Genomic DNA, 23732 nt, shown 5'->3' with positions numbered 1-23732 from the left:
ATGCTGTCTGGTTTCAAAACGGAATGAATAATTCGTTTAAGTCAGACATTTTTCCGTGAAAAATCAAGGCAATGTCCACAATCGTCACAGCCATACAAAGATATTTTCGATCATATATAATCTAGTTTAAGTGCTACAAATTCAAGTAACCGTAGTCAAACTACAGCACAGTGTGAAATTGACGTGCCAATATAAACTGCAAAGTCGGCATTTTCCAAGCCACCACAACTCATTGGTCGGAAATTTAATGCACAATCACAATTCTGATCACGATTGTTTTTATTTTACATGGCCAAAATTACGTGGAGTCGTTCGTGCACAACAGTTGCCCGGTTTTCGTAAAATACTAAATATGCGAAATTATGTTCTACTGTGAGTAAATGGGCACAAATCGTGGATAAAATAAAATTCGACTGGATATAGTTCTCAACCGAGATCTTCATTTTCACGGTAGTTTCTTAAATTAAAAAGATTTTCTATCGGCTACTCCTGGGATCACTTGTGAGATTTTTTTCTTGGCTCACTCCGATGCTAAAATGTAATAACAGATGAAGTCTCCGCGCTGAAGTTATGTAATCAATATCTTGACAGAGTGAACCATCTAAGAGATAACATTAAAATTACAAGTTTCTCAGAATTCTTTTCATTTATACGAAAAAAATAACGCTCCATGTAAGAAGTTATACAACTTTAACTATTAAAATAATTATCTAACAAACATAGTACTTGTATATCATACAAACATATACTTGTACTACAGTACATAGGATTAAGGCCTTGTCTATTTTACGCTCGATGGAGGAGCGGCTAGTAATTCTGATGACATAATATATTAGAATAATGGCTAAAAAGGCATAGTGCCAAAACTCTTTTTTCGATGAGACTTCATTGACAATTATTCTGATCCTCATCTTTCCAAATATAAATGAAATTTTAAGCCCGTCGTTTTTTAAATTTGTCACTATCATCTTATTTTCATAATTTCTCCTACCGTGCGAAACTGAAGAACTAACGATATGTTATTCCATGGTCACAAAGTAGTTCTGCTTTGAATTTAAAAAAGAGATTATATGCGTCGGTATGATACAGGCAATAAATTATATAGGGACTTCACGAGAGTCATTAATAGGCTCATGGTGGCACCCAACAAATAAATACAGAAAAAGAGCACACGTGAATATACTTCCGCAGATATTTCCTTCGTGAAATTTCCAAGAATTCAGGTCATCACGGAAATGAATTGGAAGTGGAAGTGGCATTTCGTTTGCCTATTTAAACATTTCCATCCCACGTGATGCTCACTTTCCCACCAGGTCTTCGGCATCCTCAACAATCGGCCCTCCTTTCAACGGGCAGCGTTAACCTCAAGTCAAGTCAAACGGATGACGTGAGGAAATGGTTACTTGGTGCTGTCAGAAAACTATTACGATGAAGCATTATTAGGAGAGTTATCGAATAAGGGAAGAGGGTTCACTGAGGAGGAAGATAGAGAAGCTAGAAGCGTGCAGAATATCAAAGACATGATGGCAAAGTAAAGATCTTTTGGAATGAAAATCATTGCGAAGAAAAATATAACTTTGTAAATCCATTTTCGTTTCATTGCTTCACGGACTTCAAGGGAAAAAGCGTCATAAGTAATATTTTCATGCCCACATTGCGTTGAGTTGCCACGCCAACATTTGCCAACATTCCCCGATTTCATACCCAGCGGCAGGGCCAGGAATAAGACGACAACGACCTGTGTGCTGTTTTGATTATAGATAAACAAATGACAAAAACAGCGAGTGTCATTTACCGTGAGTTTCGGAAATTGTTACAATAACCTGCGATGACGATCTAACTTCTCACTGGTTGCACCGTTTGAGGCAACGAAAAATCGGATACGTGAAAACATAGCTTTAGCCTAATGGTTGTAGCGTTCAGATAATTGATCAGCAGCTCCGGGTTCAACTGGTAAGACTCTTAGCTACCCTACATCTTCACACAAATTAAGCGATTTTCCTGGTGCCAGGTTTACTTCGGAAACCGCGGGCAACACAATTGAAATGAACTGGCCTCCCTATCCTAATGAATGGATTTCACTTCGCCAAATCGCCAAAAAACTTTGGTGAGGTGAGCTCTCCTCTATAAAACCAACTTTCGAGGTGATTACAGTTGTTTCCTGGGCAAAACAAAAGGGACGTGTGCAATTATAATCATGGGAACTATTTCTCTTTCATAAATTCAAAAACGTCCCTATGGGAAATGAAACCGCTTCCGGATTAGTACGCGTTCTACGTACTATTTATAACCTTAAACACGTACCTAGAGATTTTGCTACCATTTTGAAGAATGTCATTGATATAGCAAGGGAGTAAAAATATTCCAGAGCTAACGAAAGATTTAAAGTAATATGTAGTCAGTGACGGGAAGTGGCTGAGTAAAATTAGCTGAGCTACTGGCAACTTTTACTTCTTAGATATTATCAACTTGAAAGAGTTGCACTTTGAAAAAATAAACTATTGCTTGTGATCTATTTACAGTTTTCATAAGGTTATCACTACTTTATTATTGCAATCTAACACGATACATTCAAAAGAAGTTTAGGTCCAATTACTTCGTGATTTGAAGATCGAGCAATATTTACATCGTAGCTAGGAATTTCAACACAAGCTTTCACCAAAACTTAAAAATACCTATCATAACCTATTACATTCTGGTAAATAATGCTATTATTATTTAATATTTCAATGCAGCCTAAATACAGTTAATGAAATTAGACGTGATTACGTGCAAATTATGGATATCCATGGTTAAAATAACATTGATGTAGTTTCCATAGGTTTGAAAGGCCACAAAAAGTTCAACGCGTTTCGTTGCCAGAAATCAATTGCGTCTTTTATATTCCATTCCCATCCGTAACTGTGCTAAAAGTAACAAAACGCGTTGTGTCGCGCTTGTGACCATTAAAACTTGTGGAAGCTACATCGTCGCTGTTTTAATTACGTGGCTCAATTTATCAGTTAGGAAAGTTTCAAGTACTCTGCATTTGCTACGCATTAACTTAATGAAATAATAACTTCATACTTAATGACAGTGCAATCAACTCTTTTTTAAATTGATCTCATTCACTAAACCCATTAAATTTTAAAATTGTATCAAACAATTTAATTGCATCAGTAAAAAGTTACTCCCAAAAATGTAGGATAAATGTAACCGATTAAAAATTTAGAAAATAATTTTAACCAATCACAGGTTTTTGTTTTAGTATCTAATCTTTACATTTCTGTATCCAGTGTGTTAGGAGTTCAAAGATATTTTGAGTCGTAGTATTCGGGTCTTATACGTGCAGAGTGTATACTGACTGGGTCTCTTTAAAACCTGCCTTAACACGAGAGAATGCTGTTACTCGTAATGTTGACACAGCAGCAAAGTCTATGAAGTTACATCAATATCTCTAATAACTTCGGTTCTTTAGGAGCGTTCCCGGGACTTTTCGAACTGCTCGCATACAAACGGCTTGCAAAACGATGAAACTTCCCAAGAAAGCGTGAAATTATGCAAAATTTTCAATCATCATATCATACTTTGCGTCTTCGTAGCGGCGTGCGACACGGACACATACCAGCAGACCTAGAGAAGAAAAAAAAGACGACGGTGATCCGTGTTTAGACGTGAAGCCAGCAAATGACAATCTGGACAAATTCTTCTTTGCCTGTCTCTATACAACCTTCACGTGAACTCGAGTAAATACTGTAAACATTGCACAGTGAGCCTTCGACCTCAATTTGAGAACAAGTGAAAAATGGCGAGCGATTGTTACCGCTCTCTGCCGCAACCGCGGCGACGAAGACTACGCTGGCGAGCTTAACGTTCCGATTGGCTCTCCAGTCAGCGATGACATAGGATCGGGCGCGTGAAAATGTTGCATTCCATCCCCGAGGCCCCATTTGACGCAGAGCTTCTCCCTTGTCTGTCCCAACAGGGCGAGGGCGCCGGCGCCGCTAGCGTCACGCCACATCGCTTCTCCGCCAAGCACCACCACCGCAGCGGGGAGCCGATCCGCTCCGTGAGCACCACGGCCACGCCCGCATACGTGCCCACGGTGCCGTCGGTGGCCGCAGGAGCAATCCCAAGGGTGAGCAACAAGCAAGCAGGGCAAGTGGCGGCATCCACGAGACGCCACGGGAAACGACTGGTCGCAAGAGAGCGTAGCTGAGGGGCTCGCTCTGTCACAGCTCACCTCGAACGCAATGAATACCATTGCCTCCCCCATTCCCTCATCCTCGTGCATAAAATCACATTTGTTCCGAAAAGGAAACAAAGAAAAATCCCCCCTTACTCCGACACCAGTGCAAAATTGGATCACTATTTTCCCTTTCAACTAAAGAGAGATAAAATATACATAAACATAATCGAGCCAGAGCATCTGTCTCAAATGAATAATTTGGATAGGTGATGAAATCCAAATTTACTTCATGCATATTAGATTTCTAAATCATAACGTGATGTAACCTCCTCTTAGATCTAAAACCCTTTCATTAGAGATGATGGCCCATTTTTTTCAAAACGACAAAAGCTTTTATTGTTTTATATCGCACAACGTTCGCGTCGGAATTATTGTAGGTCTCAGTGCCAGTTACGACTAATTTCTTGTAATTATTTATGCTTTACACGTCATCTGCAAGCTATGTTCTGTCCCAATACTAAAAAATTTAGTTCCCTCATCTCAAACTGCAGATAAATATGTATAATGTAAGTTTGCTTTAGGGTCCAACTGAATCAGGATCTTTCATCTAGTTCAGTTCGTGTTTTAGTTCTCAATTTCTCAACACCGTTCCAAACAGCTGATTGTGTTATTTTTCTGGCACGAGAAACTTACTGGAGGAAACCGCGCAGTATTTTTTTTCAATTCTTCAGTTCAGAGCACTCAAATATGAAACTGTGTTCATGAAAGCCTTAAATATCATAATTCTACTGAACTCTATGCACACACAAAAAAAACTTTAAGAGAAAAAATAAGTAGAAATCAATTTTTTGATAGACAAAATTCTTGTAGGTAATTATTTTCCAATTGACAATTTCAATCTGAAAAATGTTTTACTTTCTCCACCTAATTCAAAATTCACGGCACGCAGGACTCGATTCCATACATTCCCATTATATTATCATTTTATTTTCATAATGTCTATAACGAAAATTGCATTTAAAAATTGATTCATGTTTTTCAAGTTCGGATATAAATGTAGCCTTACGTCATTGCACGGAATTACAATGGCGCATAATAGATGCTAGTAATAATCATAAATCATAATCTACTTTTATTGATAATTTTTTTAGCTAAATTTAGCTCTTACATTTAAAAAAATCAATTATTTTATGGGATTGAGCAGATATCCAGTTAGGTATTTTAATTATTAATAGAATATGCATATTTTACTGATGATAGTATTAATCGATACAACTGAATTTTTCATATGTAGTTTATTAGTTATCAGATATCAGAAACAGGTATTTTCAAGTTTCTCAAGACATCGTCAAGCCCATTGGTCTCACGCGTATTCAACATATATTCTCTTACGCGGGGAAAGTGTTCCCCCTCTAATGGACTTCCAACCTCCCTGGCATGTAGCCCCAACAAAAGTACGATTTATACCAATGTGTTAACTGCTAAATCATCGCCAAGAGAATAGCAAAATGATTATTTTTTGCTGGGATCACACATGATATGATTTATAATGTCTTTTGAAAACTACAAACAACATTCATACAATAAAGTGGTAAGGACACGTTCATCATGTTTTTCTTTCCCTTGGTCCAAGACTTTCAGCAGACTCCAATCTCTGAAAACCTTTCATTTTTACCATATCCTGCCCTGCATGCACCACTCCGCGAAGAGCTTTTATGCTGGGGAAAGTCTTCTGAGAGCTCGTTGCATGTCTTTCAGAAACTGCGCAATGTCAAAGGTCGATGGGAAAATAAACTCCTGCATCGTATTTTCCAATGGATGGATGACGGAAACGACAAAAGAGAATGTCTTTTCGAGCTATTAATCCTCCTGCTTCAACCTTCAGCATTTCTTCCATGAACGTAGCTGCGGAATGAACTTAGTATAACGCGTTTGAGCAAGGCACCATGGTTTCAAGGATGACTTATGAAATAGAGAGCGTCGAAGCTGTCCTCATGTACCTTACGCGATCTAATTAACATTCAAAGTGTTCTCATACAGCGGAGTATTCACTCGCGATTTTTTTATACCTCGGTACTACGACTGATATAACATCTTTCGGACTATGAAATGATTCACATAAACCATCAGAAATCACACTCCAAAGGTATTTGGTGGGCTGTAAAATTGAAATTCAAAATAAGATTCCGGAGAGTATACCACAATTTTGCTTCATTCAGTACTAAAAATCCGCGGCATGTTAAAATAAAATTTTCTCTCAAATTGCACAGATTCTAAAATATTTTAGAAATTTACTATTTTTATGAAGCATATTAATAAACCTTCCCACAGCGTCATGGTGGCTTCCGTTGCGCTTAATCTGACGTTTCGATAATTCGATTTTCTCTTATCAGTGGTTATTATCATGCAAATTCTGTGTGATGCGATCCATAAAACAATTTCCACATATGCTCCCTGGTTTGTCACCATGGGTTAAAAGGGCCAATTATCGTTCATAACTTAACTGACAGGATTATTCCTTGTAACATGGGCTCACTCCGCCAATTAGCCCCAACTTTTGCATCACAAAGAGCCTCTACTAATGTGAAACGTGAATATTCGACTCGATAGCGAATCGATCACAATTTTATCTTTATACATATATCAAATGATATTATACCTAGATAGATCGGAAATGAGGATAGACTGGGGAACAAGGAACTAGTGCAATGGGGAACTCTTTAATGAAAGCACGAAAGGAGGGCATATCGTTGTGGGAGTTAGAGGCTCATTTTCATCATTTTTCAACGATGCGCCGAGTTTTCAACGAGGCTGGCATCGGGTGGGCGAGGCGCTGAAGTGGGAGAGAGATTCATAGAAGCATTTGAAAGGGAATTCCGTTCCGCTATTCCAGTCGTCGTCCCACGAGCGGAAACAGTTCCTCCCGTCCCGTCCGGCGAAAGGACGCATTCTGGCAAGAGGACGGCCGTGCCAAACGTTACCCGCGGGATCTCCCGACCCATTAAGGGTGGTAGGTTTTAAAAATTGAAGCCGAGCGACGAGGAATGCGCTTGTGGACTCCGAGGAGGGGAAAGGAAAAAAGATTTCTCAGCTCGGCGAGGAGTGAAAAGAGATGCTGGGTGTCTTGCGGGGGGAAGGTAAGGGGGGAGAGGCAGGCAAAGTCCGGGTGGGCAGGCGGCAAAGTGGGGGTCAGCGGTGGGTAGGGGGGATGGTAGTGGAGTGAGGGGTCCGAACGGGGTTGAGCGATGAGATGGGAGGGGAAGGCTGAGAGACTGTTATGTGTTTTTCATTCGTCGGGAGTAAAGGGAAATGAATTGGAATGGGTCACTCGGACGGTTGGGGAGGGCGGAGAATGGTTGCGGGACTGGTTTGGGTGCGCCAGTAGGTCGAGCCCCGTCGGTCGGCATGCCCTCCATCGATGCCCGATCGGGATAGGAGTCGGACGAAATATGGAAAATAAAAGTGGTCCACTTTTACGTGGATCGCTGCACATATAATACACGCATGCATACCTGTGTCTACGTGTATATTTGTATGTGTGTATGTGTATGTATGTTTGTGTGTGTATATATATAATTATATATAATACATGCATATATACACAAACGTACACACAGTATATGTGCGTGTTGTACATATGTATACTCAGGCATACTTTAAAAACCTTTCTCCCCCAAATGAATCCAGCGCGGCAAAGGTACAGCCTACATTTCGTCCAGGGTGGGCGCGCGTTTTCTGCTAAGAGCCATTTCGAGCTGCTGCGTGAGTCGGAAAACTCTGTTCCTTGTCTCAGCGGCGAAAAGAATCATTCGTCAACGTGCAACATTTTTCGAAAGGCCCTAATTAAACTCGGGATTGCGAAAATATTAAAGGTCAACGACCACGACAAGTGTTTTTTGTGGACAGAATTGTTGCCATGGTGGAGGCACCGGAAAAACGCCTTGCGGAGCCATATGGGGAGATAAGAGACTAAGGCTAAGGGGGGGAAGGGGGGTTTGAAGAACTCCTGTTAGTTTTGCGAAACTTTGCCTCTCCTTTGCTCAATAAGTAAGAAGATAAAATTCCGGTTTCACACTCGGGAATAACTCAAAATAGGAGAAATATCGTAAATACCGTTCCTGTGAAGTCACAGCCTTGAGTAATCACAAAGACAGTTTACTAAAAACAGGTTATCTTGAGACTGGTTCGTCCAGGTTCGGTATTATTGAGGTTTTCACTATTTCTATTGCCTCCAAAACAAGCCCTGCGAATATAATAAAGTTTCAACGATTATCAAAGAAGAACCGACTATTGACATCATAGTTACCAGTATTTTTTATAGTGCATCCGTCAATTATAGGTTATTAGCAAATCGACAAAAATCAATCTGAATAATATGCTGATACCCCGATATCCACTGACAAACGAAAACCCTACGAAGTCAGGAGAGCACGAATTCAATTATTCAATTATTTTTTAAGCGAAGACTACAACAATCGATAACTATATTCTGGCATCCTAGATAATGCCATTCATCGAAGGAATTAAATCCTTTACGCAAACATGCGTACAAGGGCGTCTAATTTTTTGAGATTATGAAAAAAATACGTTTGGAAGAAAAATTAAATTTATTGAAAATAAATTTAATTCTACATGTGCACATAGCTGATTATTAAAATAGGAATTATGACGTAATAAATAAATCCTATCAGATTCAATATTGTTGATAGTTATCTTGCATGCATAAAAAGTTATTCCAGCGAAAAGAACCTCGAGTTTCCAAAATTCCAACACGAATTTCTCCTCTATTAAGTCATCTTAAACGGCATCCTGGCAAACTAAAATGAAACTGATGGCCAAAACAAAGCGCAAGAGGGTGCGCAACCTATCATTATATTGAATTGAATTTTACGCAATTCCTGGGAAAAAAACCGGTTACTGACGATCCGACAGGCGTGGTGAAATACATGAAATAATCCATTCCTGACATTAAATTACATTTCAATGCCCACTGGCAACCATGCCTGACAGATGTTCGCGATGACGACGGTGTAGCACGTGACCGCCCTCGGAGCTAAAACCAGACGCAGGATTTCGAGGATTTGTTTTCTCCGGAACGAACCAATGAGTTTGGCCATTAATTCGAGACGAAGTTCCCACTCCAAACGCCCTTCTAATCTCTCTCTTTCTCGGCTCCGCAACCCGCGGTCTCTCGAGCCACCGCCCCTCCCGCTGCATTTCGCCTCGCTTAATCGAGGAAACGTTCAGGCGGGCGGCGGAGGGAGGGGCGATGGACGAGAAATGATCACTTTCACTGGGCACCGCTACTCCCGACGGCGGAGAACGGACTCCCAGTGAAATACCACCTTGGCCGTCCCCCCGACCCTCCGAAGCGCGCGCCCCGATACGAATGCGAACGGGCGCGTTTCGTTCTCCCCCAGTCGCGGAGAGAACCAGCGGTGGTCTCTCCCACGCGACTCCCCAATCGTAATCATGAGGCCATGGCGAACGACCCTGTGCCATCCCAAAGCGAACACCGCAGTTCAAGAAAACCTTATTGAAGTCGACGTGCAAAAAGAAATGGATTCCGCGGTCGAAGTGAAATGGAGCGAGAAAATAGGTGCACGGGTGTTTAAATGAAACGGTTGGTGCTAGTTGGAGGAACATCTTCGCCAATATCAACGTCGCGCTCCTTCAGAGTAATATAGGATACTTGGAACAGAAGACCACTAACCACAAAGAACCATTTGACGGAGGCAGAAGCGAGTTAAGGCAGGTTAGGTAACGAGTTTAAAAAACCGGACCACGTACGACACAGGGGGCACGAGCACATCGTTCTAATAGCCGAAAGTGAACCCCAATCGGCCTGCTCAACTTATCAGGGCGAAGTATGGGTACCGGAAACAGATAAAACCTTGCGCCTTTCAAATTTCATCACGAGCTACGAAGAACACACTTGTGCGGCAACGAAATAAGTTTCACTAGTGCTTCCCGAAAGAAATTACAGCCAAGAGATATCAAATAGGAGTCCGAGTAGACGAACCACGAGTGTGCCCTCTTGGGAATCCTTGCTCTAATAAGGCGCCAGAATGTCTACGCCTGTCCTGTTCTATCGATTCTCTACCGGCCACTCCCTTCTTCCTCTCTCTCCTAAGCCATCCTTCGGCCACCACTCGGTTGTTTGCCCGCCGATCCTGTAGAAATGGGCCACATTGTCGCGGAGATGTTTCAGTCCGCCAACCGGCGACCAGCTTGCGCGTATCCAGATGCTATGAGTGATGTTCCCGGGTTCATCGAATAAAACACTCCAATCACAAAGAGACGCGGCGCGTCGTTCGGGAAGATACTGAACTGAAGGTGAAAAGGGTGTCCTTAGGGCTCTCGAGCGTTGAAATCACCACCACCGCCAGATAATGCGACTGGCAGACGAAGAAGTCTTGGGTGGCCACAGCTTCGTCCCAATTTGCTCGCTTGGCACCCCCGCGATCTTCGCGAGCCTCCGTCCGCTCCATTTGCGCTTGTGAGGCGTGCGTTACTTTCGAACCGCCAAGGGCTTCTGATTTCCCGCTCGTTTGGTTCTAGTGGGGAGAGATTGAAGCCATTGTGGGAGACGTTAAAAGAGGGAGGGACTGCGAAGAGGAGGGAAACTTCTCCCTTCGCCTACCGGCCGTCTCCCTGAGTCGAGAGGCGAAGGTGGAAAGGGGTGTTCGAGGAGGGAGGAGGGGAATGATGGGAAGAGTGGACGGGTTGGTTCGGGTGAGAGGGAGAGACGAAAGGGGGGAGGAGGGTCCTGGAGGTCCGTTGTAGGCGGTGCACAGACGATGGGAGTCAGTCCCGTTTCTGCTATCTCCACTCCTGCAGGCTAAGAGTTGACAAACCGCGTAGAAGATGAATTCGAACTTTTCTTTATTTGCCACGGACTATTGAGCATTTCAGGTGAAGCGGAAAGAAGTCAAGGAATTCGGGGATAAGATTTTTTTCCGATCTCAATCGACTCGATTATCCGGGAAAAATTCCGCGTAAACAGAGGTAACGAAAATTCGTGACTGTGGGAATAGTAACGGTATGCAGGGAAAGGCAGTTGCGACGAGGGATTCTTAAGGGTATGTCACGTTTCGAAAATGCCTGTAAGGAATTCGCGATTCTGCCGTAAGTTCTCTGCCATCAGCTTTCAATGCATCTGCAGTCGGGAATCTTTTGCACACGAAGGATAAATACGATTGCCGATGAAAACAACTTAGAAATCTCTCCATTCATTCATAATAAAAAAATCCACGATTTCGGGAAAAAATGATCTGCGAAACTATTTAGAAGTACGAAATGGAACTCTTTGACAAACAGCACGAATAAGCCGTCATTTTCTCGTCCATATTTCATAACTTCAATCTCTATACCATATCATAAACTTAATTACCGAGGCGCATCACATTCCTTGTGCGTTTTCATTTCATCGTGTGCTAGGGCTTCCAAGGGTGAAGAATGGTCGTTTTCCCACGAATGGCTTGGCAACGACGTCGAGTTCCCGGAAACCACTCTCACACGGGACTTAGAGGAAATCTTTTTCGCATGCCAAGCAAATACTCTAGAATAGTCTACGGTACCTTTATTCAGTATTTCACAATTGAGAGTCAACGGATTCTCACGAGTGAGGGCACTTCAGAGACTAATTGGTCGTTATCGTGACTGAAAGTGTTAAGACTAGTATGTGTTCCCGAAAAGATCAAAGATTTTCCCAACGATAGCTCCACGAATAGAACTTATTAAAAACCTACTAATTGATTGTGAATTAAATAATTCACTATTTCAAAGAATGTGATTCCTTGGTAATGCATATGATGGTTACTCAATAATGTAAACAGAAGATGCGTTACCTCAGTCTCCCTCCCTTCGCCCAGCGGAAGTTTAGCTACCCATCTCTTGACATGTGAAATGAGTATGCAGAATAAAAATTCTGTCAATATGTAACATTTGGTTTGGTAGCTAATAATTATTACTGTACATTACTCAGATGAATCGTTTTGTGTTTAATTTCTATGTCTAAACTCTCCAACCAAAACTACGATCCTTTACAACTGTTACCAAGAAAATAATTCCAAGTCAAGCGTCCACAGTAGATCTTTGTGTGCTATCCAGCAGAAGTTCGCCATTTCTCAGTCGCTCACGGAAAATTCGTGGAAGGATGGGTATCCGGTTTGACTTCAAGACTCTCGTCTTGATTCCCTTGTTGAAAAATAAGAAGGTTGAAACCCTACTTCTACAAAATATACCTTCACAAGGAGGTCTAAGATTAACCAGGGTAAGACAGAGAAGCAAATGAGAGCCCAATGATTTGGGAGAAAATCTCGTGCCATAAACCTTGCCAGAAGATAAATAGAAAAAAAGAAATCGACTTTTCGCTGTATTTGTTCATCAATCAATCAAAAAGAATCAGAGTCTTATGAAATTATCCCTCCACATTGCGAACTTTTGAGTGTTAGAATTACTCTTTGACTTAGTTCGAGTTCCACATGATCGAGTTGCGTATTAGACGTCTAGATTCGTGGAAATCCGACGAAATTTCGTAAATCTTACCAACGCGCGCCCTGAAATTACGTCTACCCGTAAGATAATTTGTCAGAATGATCCAACGTGAAACCTTTGAAAGTAATTCTTCTCCCCTGAAAGCATGTGAAACCCTTTGTTAATTATGTCAACTTTCACTGCCGAAAAGTTATGGGTCGCCAAAGCCTGAACAAAAATTTTACATTTGAAACTGGTTCGCAACTCATTTCAATCTGTTTTGAAATTCATTTCCTTATCTCTAGCAACTTCTCCGGAAATTGAAACACATTGCGAGAGAGTCAAGAGAGAGACAGAGAGTAATTAGGGTTAACAGTAGAAATAATCGATGTTCGTCGGCAGAAAAGGAGTTCTGTCTAAAAACAAGTTTGAAAACAATTAGACTAATCTGTAGTTGCAAATGAGAAGCTAATCTAGTTAGTGATGCAATAGAGTGCACAGAAGTTACAATGTTGAATTGTGTACCTGGTGTTTTGCAATGAAACTGAAAAGGGATACAAATCAGTTTCAAACCTATCCTATTAACTATATTTCCCATAGACAAAAACTTTAAGAGGAAAGGAATGGGATAAGTTTTGGCATTGAACATTGAACATACAAATTAAGGAATGAAAGTGTCTATTTTTAGATATCAACTTATATACGAAAGTAAAAATGGGAATTATAAACATTTAACCATTACCAAAACTCCATAGTTCATGTGTGGCATCATTTTTTAGATATCACCTCAGTTGCACTAAAAGTGAAAAATTATTAATATTATTCTATCTATCATGGTAGATGGACCTAAGGACTAATCACCATCAACACTGGTTTCTCTAAAACCAAATTATAACATTCAAATTTAAACTCTGAAGAATTTTCACATCAATTCATCCCAACCGACATGCTTATTCTTTTCCTCCCTCTACCTCATTTTTTTAAGGATATATTAATTGTATCTTTAGTAAAGTCTCTTTAAACAGAGTTAGTAGTCTCTTTAAACAAAGAATTAACAGCCGAAGTAGATGGATATTTTGCAGGCCTGAAGGAATCTAATTTTTGGGATGAGATCAAGACATTGGAACATCGCTGAACCAAGGGCATTAGTGTACAGGGAGACTACATTGAAAAATAAAAAAGTTTCACTGAGGGTAGTGGTTTATTTCTATTCCATTCCGAGAACTCTTCTAATTACCCACGTAATTATTCTAATTCACATTAAAAAAATTCGCATATGTAAGTAAGAAACACAAAATAAGTTGTAACATACTTATTCACACTGAGTCTGGCTCGCCCAAGTTAGAGCAACCATCTGAAGAAGTGTTTTGTGTTAAACGAATTCCTAACTGAAATAGCTCATAATCATAAGAAGAATTGGGAGTGATATGGCTAGAGGGACCTTTGAAGCCTTGGTCTACAGTCCCAACTGGGAGTTAATCAAGTAAAATAAGATCTATTGAACTCATGCACAAACAACTTGGGGTTTCTTTCTTTATAGAGTTTCATGCAACATTCTAGATATATTTGACCCATTACATTCAAGAATATCTGAAGGACTAATATTCTATTCTCCATTATAAATATAGTGTCATCTGAAAACCCAAACATGTAAATTTTACATGTTTTTCTTCAATTTCTCCTTCCAAGGATGTTTTGAACAGTCCTGGTAAGGGGGCGGATCTTTCTCTGAAGCCTTCATTTGTTTAATCATCCAATGGCCTTCGGTCTTTCAATCCTATTTAAGATATATTTGCTCTTTTTTAGTAAATGGATTTGTCATTGTAATTCTTGCTAAGTTTCACCATCAGTTTTAAATGCATAAATGATTATATCTTGTCCCCTTTCTTCTGCAGGTAGAGGCATCCCTACCACTGGGTGCTGCTGTGCAACAGCGACCTTTAGTGAGTATACCTTATTCAAACAGTACCCTTCTTGCCTAGGTTATGCCTAGGGATACCTCCTGCCAAGCTACACTACAGTTATCCAAAACTTATCTTCATTTTCAGATAATGCTAACAATAAACTGAAAGACACGATATCAATTTCTATACTTTTCAGAATTGTATCACACATATACAGAATATTTACATTTATCCATATCCCAAGCCTAAGCCATGCCTATAACATATGCATATATTGGCAAAGTCTGAACACGATTACCTTGCTTGGAAAGACTAATCCCTTTGACATTGTAAACTGAATGTAAATCAAGCCAAAATGATTAAATTCATTAACAAAATTTTGTTAAATCAACAAAATATTTATGTGAAATCCCATCAGAGGGTTTGAATTTCAAGAGATTTCCTCCATTTGCAAGTTTTCAAAATACATGTACTAGGTATCCGTTACTTACTGAATATTCTCAAAAAATATGGTCCCCTATAATGCTCTACCCACATGCTAATAGCTTTCAACTAAGCTTCCATCAGAAAAACAAACAACCAGTGCTTCATTTATGCCACCAGTGCTTACCATATGTAACGTGCTTTATAATGTGCAGTAGTAATGTTGTGATTAATGCTAAACTCAACAATGTGTCAGACTTATACTAATAAAGTTTAGAATAGTGAATTAGAATTGGCCAATCAGTTTGTATAAATGTTCTTTTCATGCATAAGAAATAAAGTGCCTAAATTAATTGATGCCAACACACTCATTCATATTAGTTGTTCTAGCATATGTCCTTTTATCTGTATAATATTACAAAATAGTTGGATTGGCAAAATTTCAGCAAGGAAGGCTATTGGTAGTCTTACATTCACTCATAACTCCGCCTATAAGGTCATTATATTTTCACATATTACTGTAAATATGCTTCCCAAGGTCGAAGTCAACAAATTTGCATGATTGGTGCGATGAATTGAACTTTTTTTTCAGTGAATACATATTAAATTTGACCTGGAGACCTGTTAATTGTGAAATAAAATAAACCTGTAAACTACAGCTTTGAATCATTGTAAGTTATCTCATTTTTCTCAAATTATCAGAAACAGTGTAAATTTAAGCAGCAGTAAAAATATTTAGGACTGGGACATGGACACACACTATTAAATGTGAGCATGGGAAAAATGTGTTATCCACCTTCCTCACTTATCATGCTCGGCTCTTCATCATATATTGCATTGACACAGAGCCAAAGCTTGATGCCCCTGTTCCTATTACTTCTGCAGAATTTATCATTGATTCTCTTAGTCAATCAGAAGTCATCCCCATTTCCAATAAAACCTTTAAATCATGCTCTAAATGTCCCATATTTGCATTTGATAGAAAATTACAAGCAAATTTCTCAAGAGGAAAAAGTGTTTCCAAATATTACTTCCAAAGGATGGATACATTTTTTTTCAATGAAATTAAATGTTCTTTGGAAATTCAAAACCCCTAACTATCTACTCATATTTGTATTACTTCATACAGGCACTAATGGAGTCAAAATTTAAATTGGTAATAGCATGAGATGCAAAAATGATAAAACAATAGTATATATATTAACTAGTTAGTACATTAACTTCAGGCTGAATTTTCGAGGTTCACCAAGGTATTTGCATATTTAGGCGAAAGATTAAAAACTAAATTTTGAAATAATAAAATTTCTGTGATCACTAGAATAGCTCAAGTTCAACTCATTCCAAAAACTTAAGATCATCAGATTCCTTTCAAATTACACAATTTTCTTGGTAGGAACTACTATTTGATACAGATAAACAAGTTGTAGTTTTCCATGTCATGATCACAATAATCAATCATGCAGTTCAATAAAAGTCAAATTAAAAACTTTTGAACAATTATTTGATTTAATTATTGGCTATTCTTCATAAAATTAATCTTAGGAGACAGTTTAGAGTCTCCTTCAACCACAGTTTTACAAAAATAATGATATGTGAAATTTTATATAACAAAACTATGCACATGAAATAATTAGTGAGGAGGGTAATGAAAAAATGAAACACTAAATAAATGACAGGTTGAGAAAATTACCTTTTGCATCCTCCTGCCCAAACACCAATTTGCAGGTCAGTGCTGGGAAGCAGAAACCAGTTGGCAACCCACAACATTCTCCTCAAAAGGCTTCTGCCATCTTGGATTCCACCCACTCAACATCAGCCAAAGAAGAGAAGTCTTCCAATCCTGAAGAGCATCAGGCAACAGTCATCAGTGGCACCAAAGGGGATTCAACCATAAAAAACCATGGTCCCTTCTTTTCAACCCGTAAACCCTTTGTCCCTCAAAGCAAGTCCTTCAGTCGTCCTCCTAGGGGATCGACAACCACCGTCAACCCTGACTCCTCAACCCCTGATCAAAAGCCAACCACTTACGACCCAAAAGCAGAGAAGAAACGACCAAAGTCTTTCTCTGTCATTGACTTCACTCCTCCACCAAGATCCACCACTCCAAACGTCATTTTATCAACCACTGAACCAAATGAGGACCCCATCCAGAAAGCAATTACCTCCTACCCTCAACCTTCAAAACCATCTCCCAAACCCACTGTATCGTCAACGCAAAGAGTATTCAAACCGGCATACAACCCCACATCCAAAACAACAACTCACCGGGTGATTGACTTCACCCCTACACCAAAATCAAGTATCTACCATGTCGAAGTGAGCACATCTAAACCAAAAGTATTCACCCTCTCATCTCTGCTTGCAGATATTACACCTGAGGTGTTTACAGTCATACCCAAAGTGAACACAGTGACCCCTCAAGCCCTAACCAAAGTTCCTACCTTCTCAACAACCTTTGATGACGAAGTCATTCCTCTGCAGAAACTGTTTGATTCCTTGAGTCAATCGACTTCAACATCAGGTCCAAGGGCTTCATTGGAGATTTACAATCGTGCATCCCACATTACCACCACGACCTCTGCTCCAACAACAACAGCTATCCCTCATCCCACCACTGCAAGGGAGCAGGTTCAGAATGTGACTCGTCCTTCAAGGGCCACGCCCACTCCATATACCCCAACTGAGCCACCGCCTTACCAGCCTCGATTCAGCAAAAGGTTAACCATTGCACCTAAAGGAACCATGAGCAGTACCACATCAAGGGTTGACCCATTCACTCCTACAACACCTATTCCCTTTGCACCAATCCAACTGGTGACCAAAGCCTATGAAACAAAATCGCAGGCTGAGAAGACCCCAGTCTTTGTGCACTATACTACCACGACCACCACCGAAAAACAACCATTTGCCAGGAAAAATGTGCTACAACATGAAGAGGAGATTTCATCTTCAACTAGAAGAACATCCAGACAGGAAGTGGCAAAGGAAATTGAAGAGTCAAATGAAATCGAAGGTGGAAGGAGAAGAATCAGCACTACCACTGCTCCAGAGAGGACAGTGTCATCAACATCCACAACAAGAAGGCCTGAAAGAGCATCAACGGTACTCAGTTCTAAAACGACAGATAAGGTTGAACAACACAAAACTACATTACAGCCAAAGGTCACTCCTATAGCACCGTTACAAAACAACCCTACAACCACTATCACAGCATCATCAATGTCACTACTTACTACCTCAAAGCCCAAAAAACAGTCAGCATCCACAGTAGCGTCAAATGTTCCAATACCTACAACACAAAAGCCCTCTTCTAAAGTAACATCTGCTACTAAAGAGACCAATCCTATCAGAGCAATACTTCATGCTGAAACCAGAATTGACAGAGCAAAAGAGACTCCAACAGTAAATTCATCACCAGCAAAGACAGAAATGACCCAAGAAATGATAATATTAAAAGATATTCACTCATCAAACAATAATATTCAATCAAAAGTGGGATCACCTGTTACTACTCCAAGGAGTCAGACTGTTAACAAGAATTTAATTGACTTCACAACACATAGGCCAATAAAACCAACGTCGCCAAAAATAATAACAATACAGTACTTGAATTGGCTGTCTACCTCCACAGAAGAAGCTTATTTGAGAATGTCCACCACATTTAAACCAGAAATGGCTATGCCAAAGTCTAAATCAGATGTGGCCACCCCTGTTTCAAAACTAACAACTATAGTACAACCCATTACCACACGAAAACCAACCACTACAACAAAACCAACCACCACAGCAAAACCAACAACCACTACAAGAAAAACAACCACAACAACAAAACCAACCACTACCACTAAACCAACCACCACTAAACCAACCACCACCACAAAGCCAACCACTACAACAAAACCTACACCCACAACAAAACCTACAACCACAACAAAACCTACAACCACAACAAAACCCACAACCACAACAAAATCCACAACCACAACAAAACCCACAACCACAACAAAACCCACAACCACAACAAAACCCACCACCACAACAAAACCTACCACCACAACAAAACCTACAACAACAACAAAACCTACAACTACAACAAAACCTACAACCACAACAAAACCTACAACCACAACAAAAGCAACCACTACAAGAAAAACAACCACCTCAGCAAAACCAACAACCACAAGCAAACCCACCACCACAACAATACCAACCACTACAGCAAAACCTACCACGACAAGAAAACCCACGACTACACAAAGACCAACCACCACAACAAAACCTACCACAACAACAAAAGCTACCACTACACAAAAGCCAACAGTAATTTACAAACTAAACACTGACAAGAAAACTACAGTGGTAACTCAGGATAATCTGGCAAATAATTTGAGCAGAATGGAAAACTTGTCAAGATCCAAGGGAAAAACACTTTCTGAGCCAATACTCTCTGCCACTAACATTACATTTAACCAACTCAGGCCTCCAAATTCTCCATATCACATGGATGAGATGGCTCAGGAAATATCTGATGTGACCACATCGTCCAAACCACTTCTAGAAGTAAGAACCCATGGCACCACAGAAATGGAGATGACAAAATTTCAGACATATCAAGATGCACAGATACTCCAAGGAGGACTGGAGAATGCAGACAATGTGGTAAAACACTTTTCAAGAATCATTTGAAAAGTCATGCTAACATTTTCTGTGCCTTTTAAGTATTACATGTGATTAATTATGTGTTACTTTCTAATTAACTTCAAGCCAAGCAGCAGTGGCTTTGCAGACATGAAAATAAGCAACTATCTTAAATATTCCCAAAGAATGAACCATTTCCAGAACCACATTCTCCATTTGCAATTCAATATTTCAAAATTACATCTATATGTTTCTTACACATTACACTTGCTTGGAGATCTAATTGTATCATTGTTTTCCTGGCCAGTTTGAGTTTTACTCATATATCTCATTCCTCTTTATTTATGCATGCAATGGAGAAGGATTTTAACACATAGATCCTACCAACCTACAGACATAATGCACTGAGATGAAACAGACAACTTGTTAAATGCATTCATCCCCCAGTATGTAAATGACCACTGTTAAGGACCAATTAGACAATAAATCTATGTAATCACATCATAACCTATAGAATAGCTTGGACTAAAAAACTAATACTGCATCAAGGTACTAAAACTTAAAATTTGTAGTCTCAAAAATCGAGTGACTATGATTAACACCTGTACCTTCAGTAGAAATCTAATTTATTAGCCATACCATGGTTATGGTATTCTTTACCATGCTTATAGATATTCTAGAATTTGCATTGCCTTTTCTTGCTTGATTTTTTCTTGCTTGATTATTTCCCATTATACTAAACTAGGCATTCATATTTAATAAATATTCTAATTTAAGAATCACAAGCCTTTCACCACATAAAATCCTAAAATTGAAATTCCGCTGTTTGTACAAATTTTTAGCAGAAGATGTACAAAATGTTAGAACTTCTTTCTCCTACTTATTGTAAATCAATCACTTTATCTCTTGATTGCAAAAACTGCATGATTTATTTTTGATGTATAAAATAAGCCAAATATTTCAGCACACAAACACATTGTTTTCCTTATAAATAGAAATTGGTTGTATTATGGCAAAGTTCTTCTTTGCTACCTTTGTAATGATCACATTGTTCAAATTTTTTTACTGAAAAATTGAATTTAGAACCATATAAAATTTAGCTGTAAGAAGGAATACCACAGCAATTCATACTCCATGGGTGTGCTACAACATTTGGCTTACAATGATTTTTTTTGGTCTTGGAGAGGTCTTAAAATAAAAGTAAAATGATGTTCCATAGCAGTCTAACATGAAAGACTAGATAAGGTATTTTTTGTGAGTTCAAGTTATTTTCCATCTATCAGTTCAAAATGAAAAATCAAATTTTTTGAGTGCAAAGCTAATAATCTTTTCCAACTTTCAGCTAATATAATTTTTAAGTTTCCAATGGGTAAAACATGTTCATTTTTGTAATAATAGCTTTAGGTGAAGCTATAGCATTTTTAATTTTCTCCTAAAAATTTCAAAAAGAGTTTGATACTAGAGAGTTTTCTGAAAAAGATTTCCAGATACAGTTTGCACATCTGATTTTTTATAACTCTCTAGATGGAAAGCATGAAAATGATACTAAGCAATCAAATTTGACAGGGATAAATAATATACTACAAGGATAACAGCAGGTATTTTTCTTAACGTTCTGCATTTCTAATTGTTTTTACCAGAAATGTTGGGCTTAGACTACATTCAACCCAAAGGCTGGCTTTGATATTTGAGCCATATGGCTTATGAAATTCATACACTGATGGTAGAAAGGCAGTCAGTTCCTTTCCCTTTGCCACTACTCAGTTACTTATAAAGTTCCAGCAACCAGAAAAATCATACCAAAGAGGATTTTAGATGGGATTGCCCAAAAACATCACAAGAAGAATCTGAACTCAGAGCATATTGGTCAGCAGCCTAACACTCTACCCTTTGGACTACCATAACACTGAAATACTGGCTATCGATAGTAAAAATAGCTTAGCAATTTTCCATAAATTTGAAAATTTGCTAATTCTGTTTCCAAAATGGACATCTAATCTCAAATTTTTACATGAAGTCATGCCTGACTCTGTACATTTTGCATGCATTTCCCTAAAAATAATCCATGATTTTTTATGATTTTTTAAAAGCCCTACACCAAAAATATACCCCACTTAAGATCATCAGATTGGCACATTAAGTATCTATTGCACAGCATGATGGACAAGTTTCATAATAATAATGTTAATATATAATAATAATAATAATAATAATACTTTATTCATTTTAAAAATGGTACAACCATATTAAATGTCGTCAATCATAATATTACTTAATATATAAACATAAGTTCTTAAATGTGATGAAGATTGTCACAAAAGAATTCATCCAATGAGTAAAGTGGGTGAGCAAGTAACCAGGTATATACCCTATTCTTGAAACTCTGGATACCATCTGATTTCAACTGAGTAGGCAGATAGTTATACAGTCGTATGTTCATATTGTGAAATGTGTTGTAAGTTGATGACAATCTACAATAAGTAGTATTTAGATTCGATTTACCTCTTGTGGAATAGTTATGGAGGTTGGACCTTAATTGGTAAGTTTCTAGATTAACTTTCACATGAATCAGAGCCTTAAAGATATACAAACAAAATACAGTCATGATTCTATACCTAATAAAAAAAGGTTTGCAGGAATCACGTGGTGGTATATTAGCAAGAGAGCGAATAGCTCTCTTTTGCAGTAGCAAAATTTGTTTAACATGAGGGGAATGACCCCATAACTCAACACCATAATTCAAATGACATTGAAAGAAGGCATGGTAAAGTGTTAAACGATACTCATTTGAAATGATAAAGTTGAGCTTTCTTAACATATAAACAGCTTTACTAAGTTTATTACAGGTCTGACTGATGTGAGTCTCCCAATTAAGTTTTGTATCAATATAAATTCCTAGTATTTTAGCAGTTTCAATATCAGTTGTTTTTGATTTAAGACTGCACACAATATGCTGAGTTTTGTTAGTATTTAATTGTAAATGATTAACATCAAACCATTCCTTAGCCTGTTTTTGGGTAGCGCTAGATCGTAACTTTGCATCTTCTGGATGTTGACACTTTTGCACAAAAGTAGTGTCATCAGCATATAAAACAGATCTAGGTTTCATATTACAGGGCAAATCATTAATCATGATAATGAAAAGTACTGGGCCAAGCACAGAGCCCTGTGGTACACCACATTTTACTTTAAGAGCTGCAGACCGACAGCCATCAAGTTCAACCAATTGGTGGCGATCATCCAAATATGACTTCATTAGTTTCAGTGCAACTCCCTTAATACCATAATATTCTAGCTTTGTTAGTAATATTGAATGATTAACACAGTCGAAGGCCTTACTAAGATCACATAGTGTCACTGACATATAATTAAATAAACATCGATAAGATTATTGGCATTGACACTTAATAAACATAATAATATAAATTATAATTAACAATTTTTATATATCAAAGTGGGCATATTTGGACGATATGGCATTCCCTAAAAATAAGTTGTAATGGATATTCCGGAACAAAAATTATAATAAAACCTGGTTTTATTTGTGGAGAAATACGAAAAAGGCATGACTTTGCCAAGCAAACATTTTTAATCTCCTATTTTCAACTATATGTTTCAATATTAGGTGAACAGTAGAAGTTATTTAATTGATGTACAGAAAAAATAAATTACAGAGACCCGTTGGAGACTGATCCAATCCTTTGAAAAATTTAGATGACTTGAATTCACAAAAAATGCTATAATTTAATCACTGCCATTTATTTTATCAAGCATGCATTGTAAGAATGAATATCTTCAAATTTCTTGTGATGCCTTGAAAATTATTCATCAAACTTGGAAAAATAATGAACTTCAGATAACATTTTTTTTAAATATTTTGTACATAGAAGTTTCATTAATCATTGTACAGTTTTCATTTTCACCCAGTATGTACAGAGATACATCATTGAATCTTAGTGCAATGATTCCTAATCTCAAAATGAATAAGAATGCATTCAACAATAACAATAATTATTCAGTTTAACAATGGTAAATATACTTACACAAATAATGGGGAGATGTCCTTTTTCCTGTACTAAGATCATCACTATTTTGTGGAATTGATATAGGAGCAGGAACCC

At 38.6% G+C, this 23732-nt stretch overlaps 2 protein-coding genes across 2 annotated transcripts; one reads left to right on the top strand and one right to left on the bottom strand.

The window, feature by feature from the left end:
- The first annotated feature begins 12326 nt into the window (after nt 1-12326).
- On the top strand, nt 12327-18506 carry LOC139698123 (mucin-2-like). Its single transcript, XM_071597046.1, has 4 exons — nt 12327-12443; nt 14542-14589; nt 16699-18375; nt 18492-18506. Exons 1-4 carry the CDS (start codon nt 12327-12329, stop codon nt 18504-18506), a joined length of 1857 nt encoding a protein of 618 aa, XP_071453147.1.
- A 105-nt stretch (nt 18507-18611) lies between these two features.
- LOC139698121 (uncharacterized) lies at nt 18612-19433 on the bottom strand. Its single transcript, XM_071597045.1, has 2 exons — nt 19418-19433; nt 18612-19276 (listed from the first exon to the last, which is right to left on the bottom strand). Exons 1-2 carry the CDS (start codon nt 19431-19433, stop codon nt 18612-18614), a joined length of 681 nt encoding a protein of 226 aa, XP_071453146.1.
- Nucleotides 19434-23732: the final 4299 nt, after the last annotated feature.

Source organism: Hetaerina americana, unplaced genomic scaffold (assembly GCF_022747635.1).
Source record: "Hetaerina americana unplaced genomic scaffold, ioHetAmer1.1.p SCAF_8, whole genome shotgun sequence".
NCBI classification, from domain to species: Eukaryota; Metazoa; Arthropoda; class Insecta; order Odonata; family Calopterygidae; genus Hetaerina; species Hetaerina americana.
This window is presented reverse-complemented; position numbering and strand designations above follow the sequence as displayed.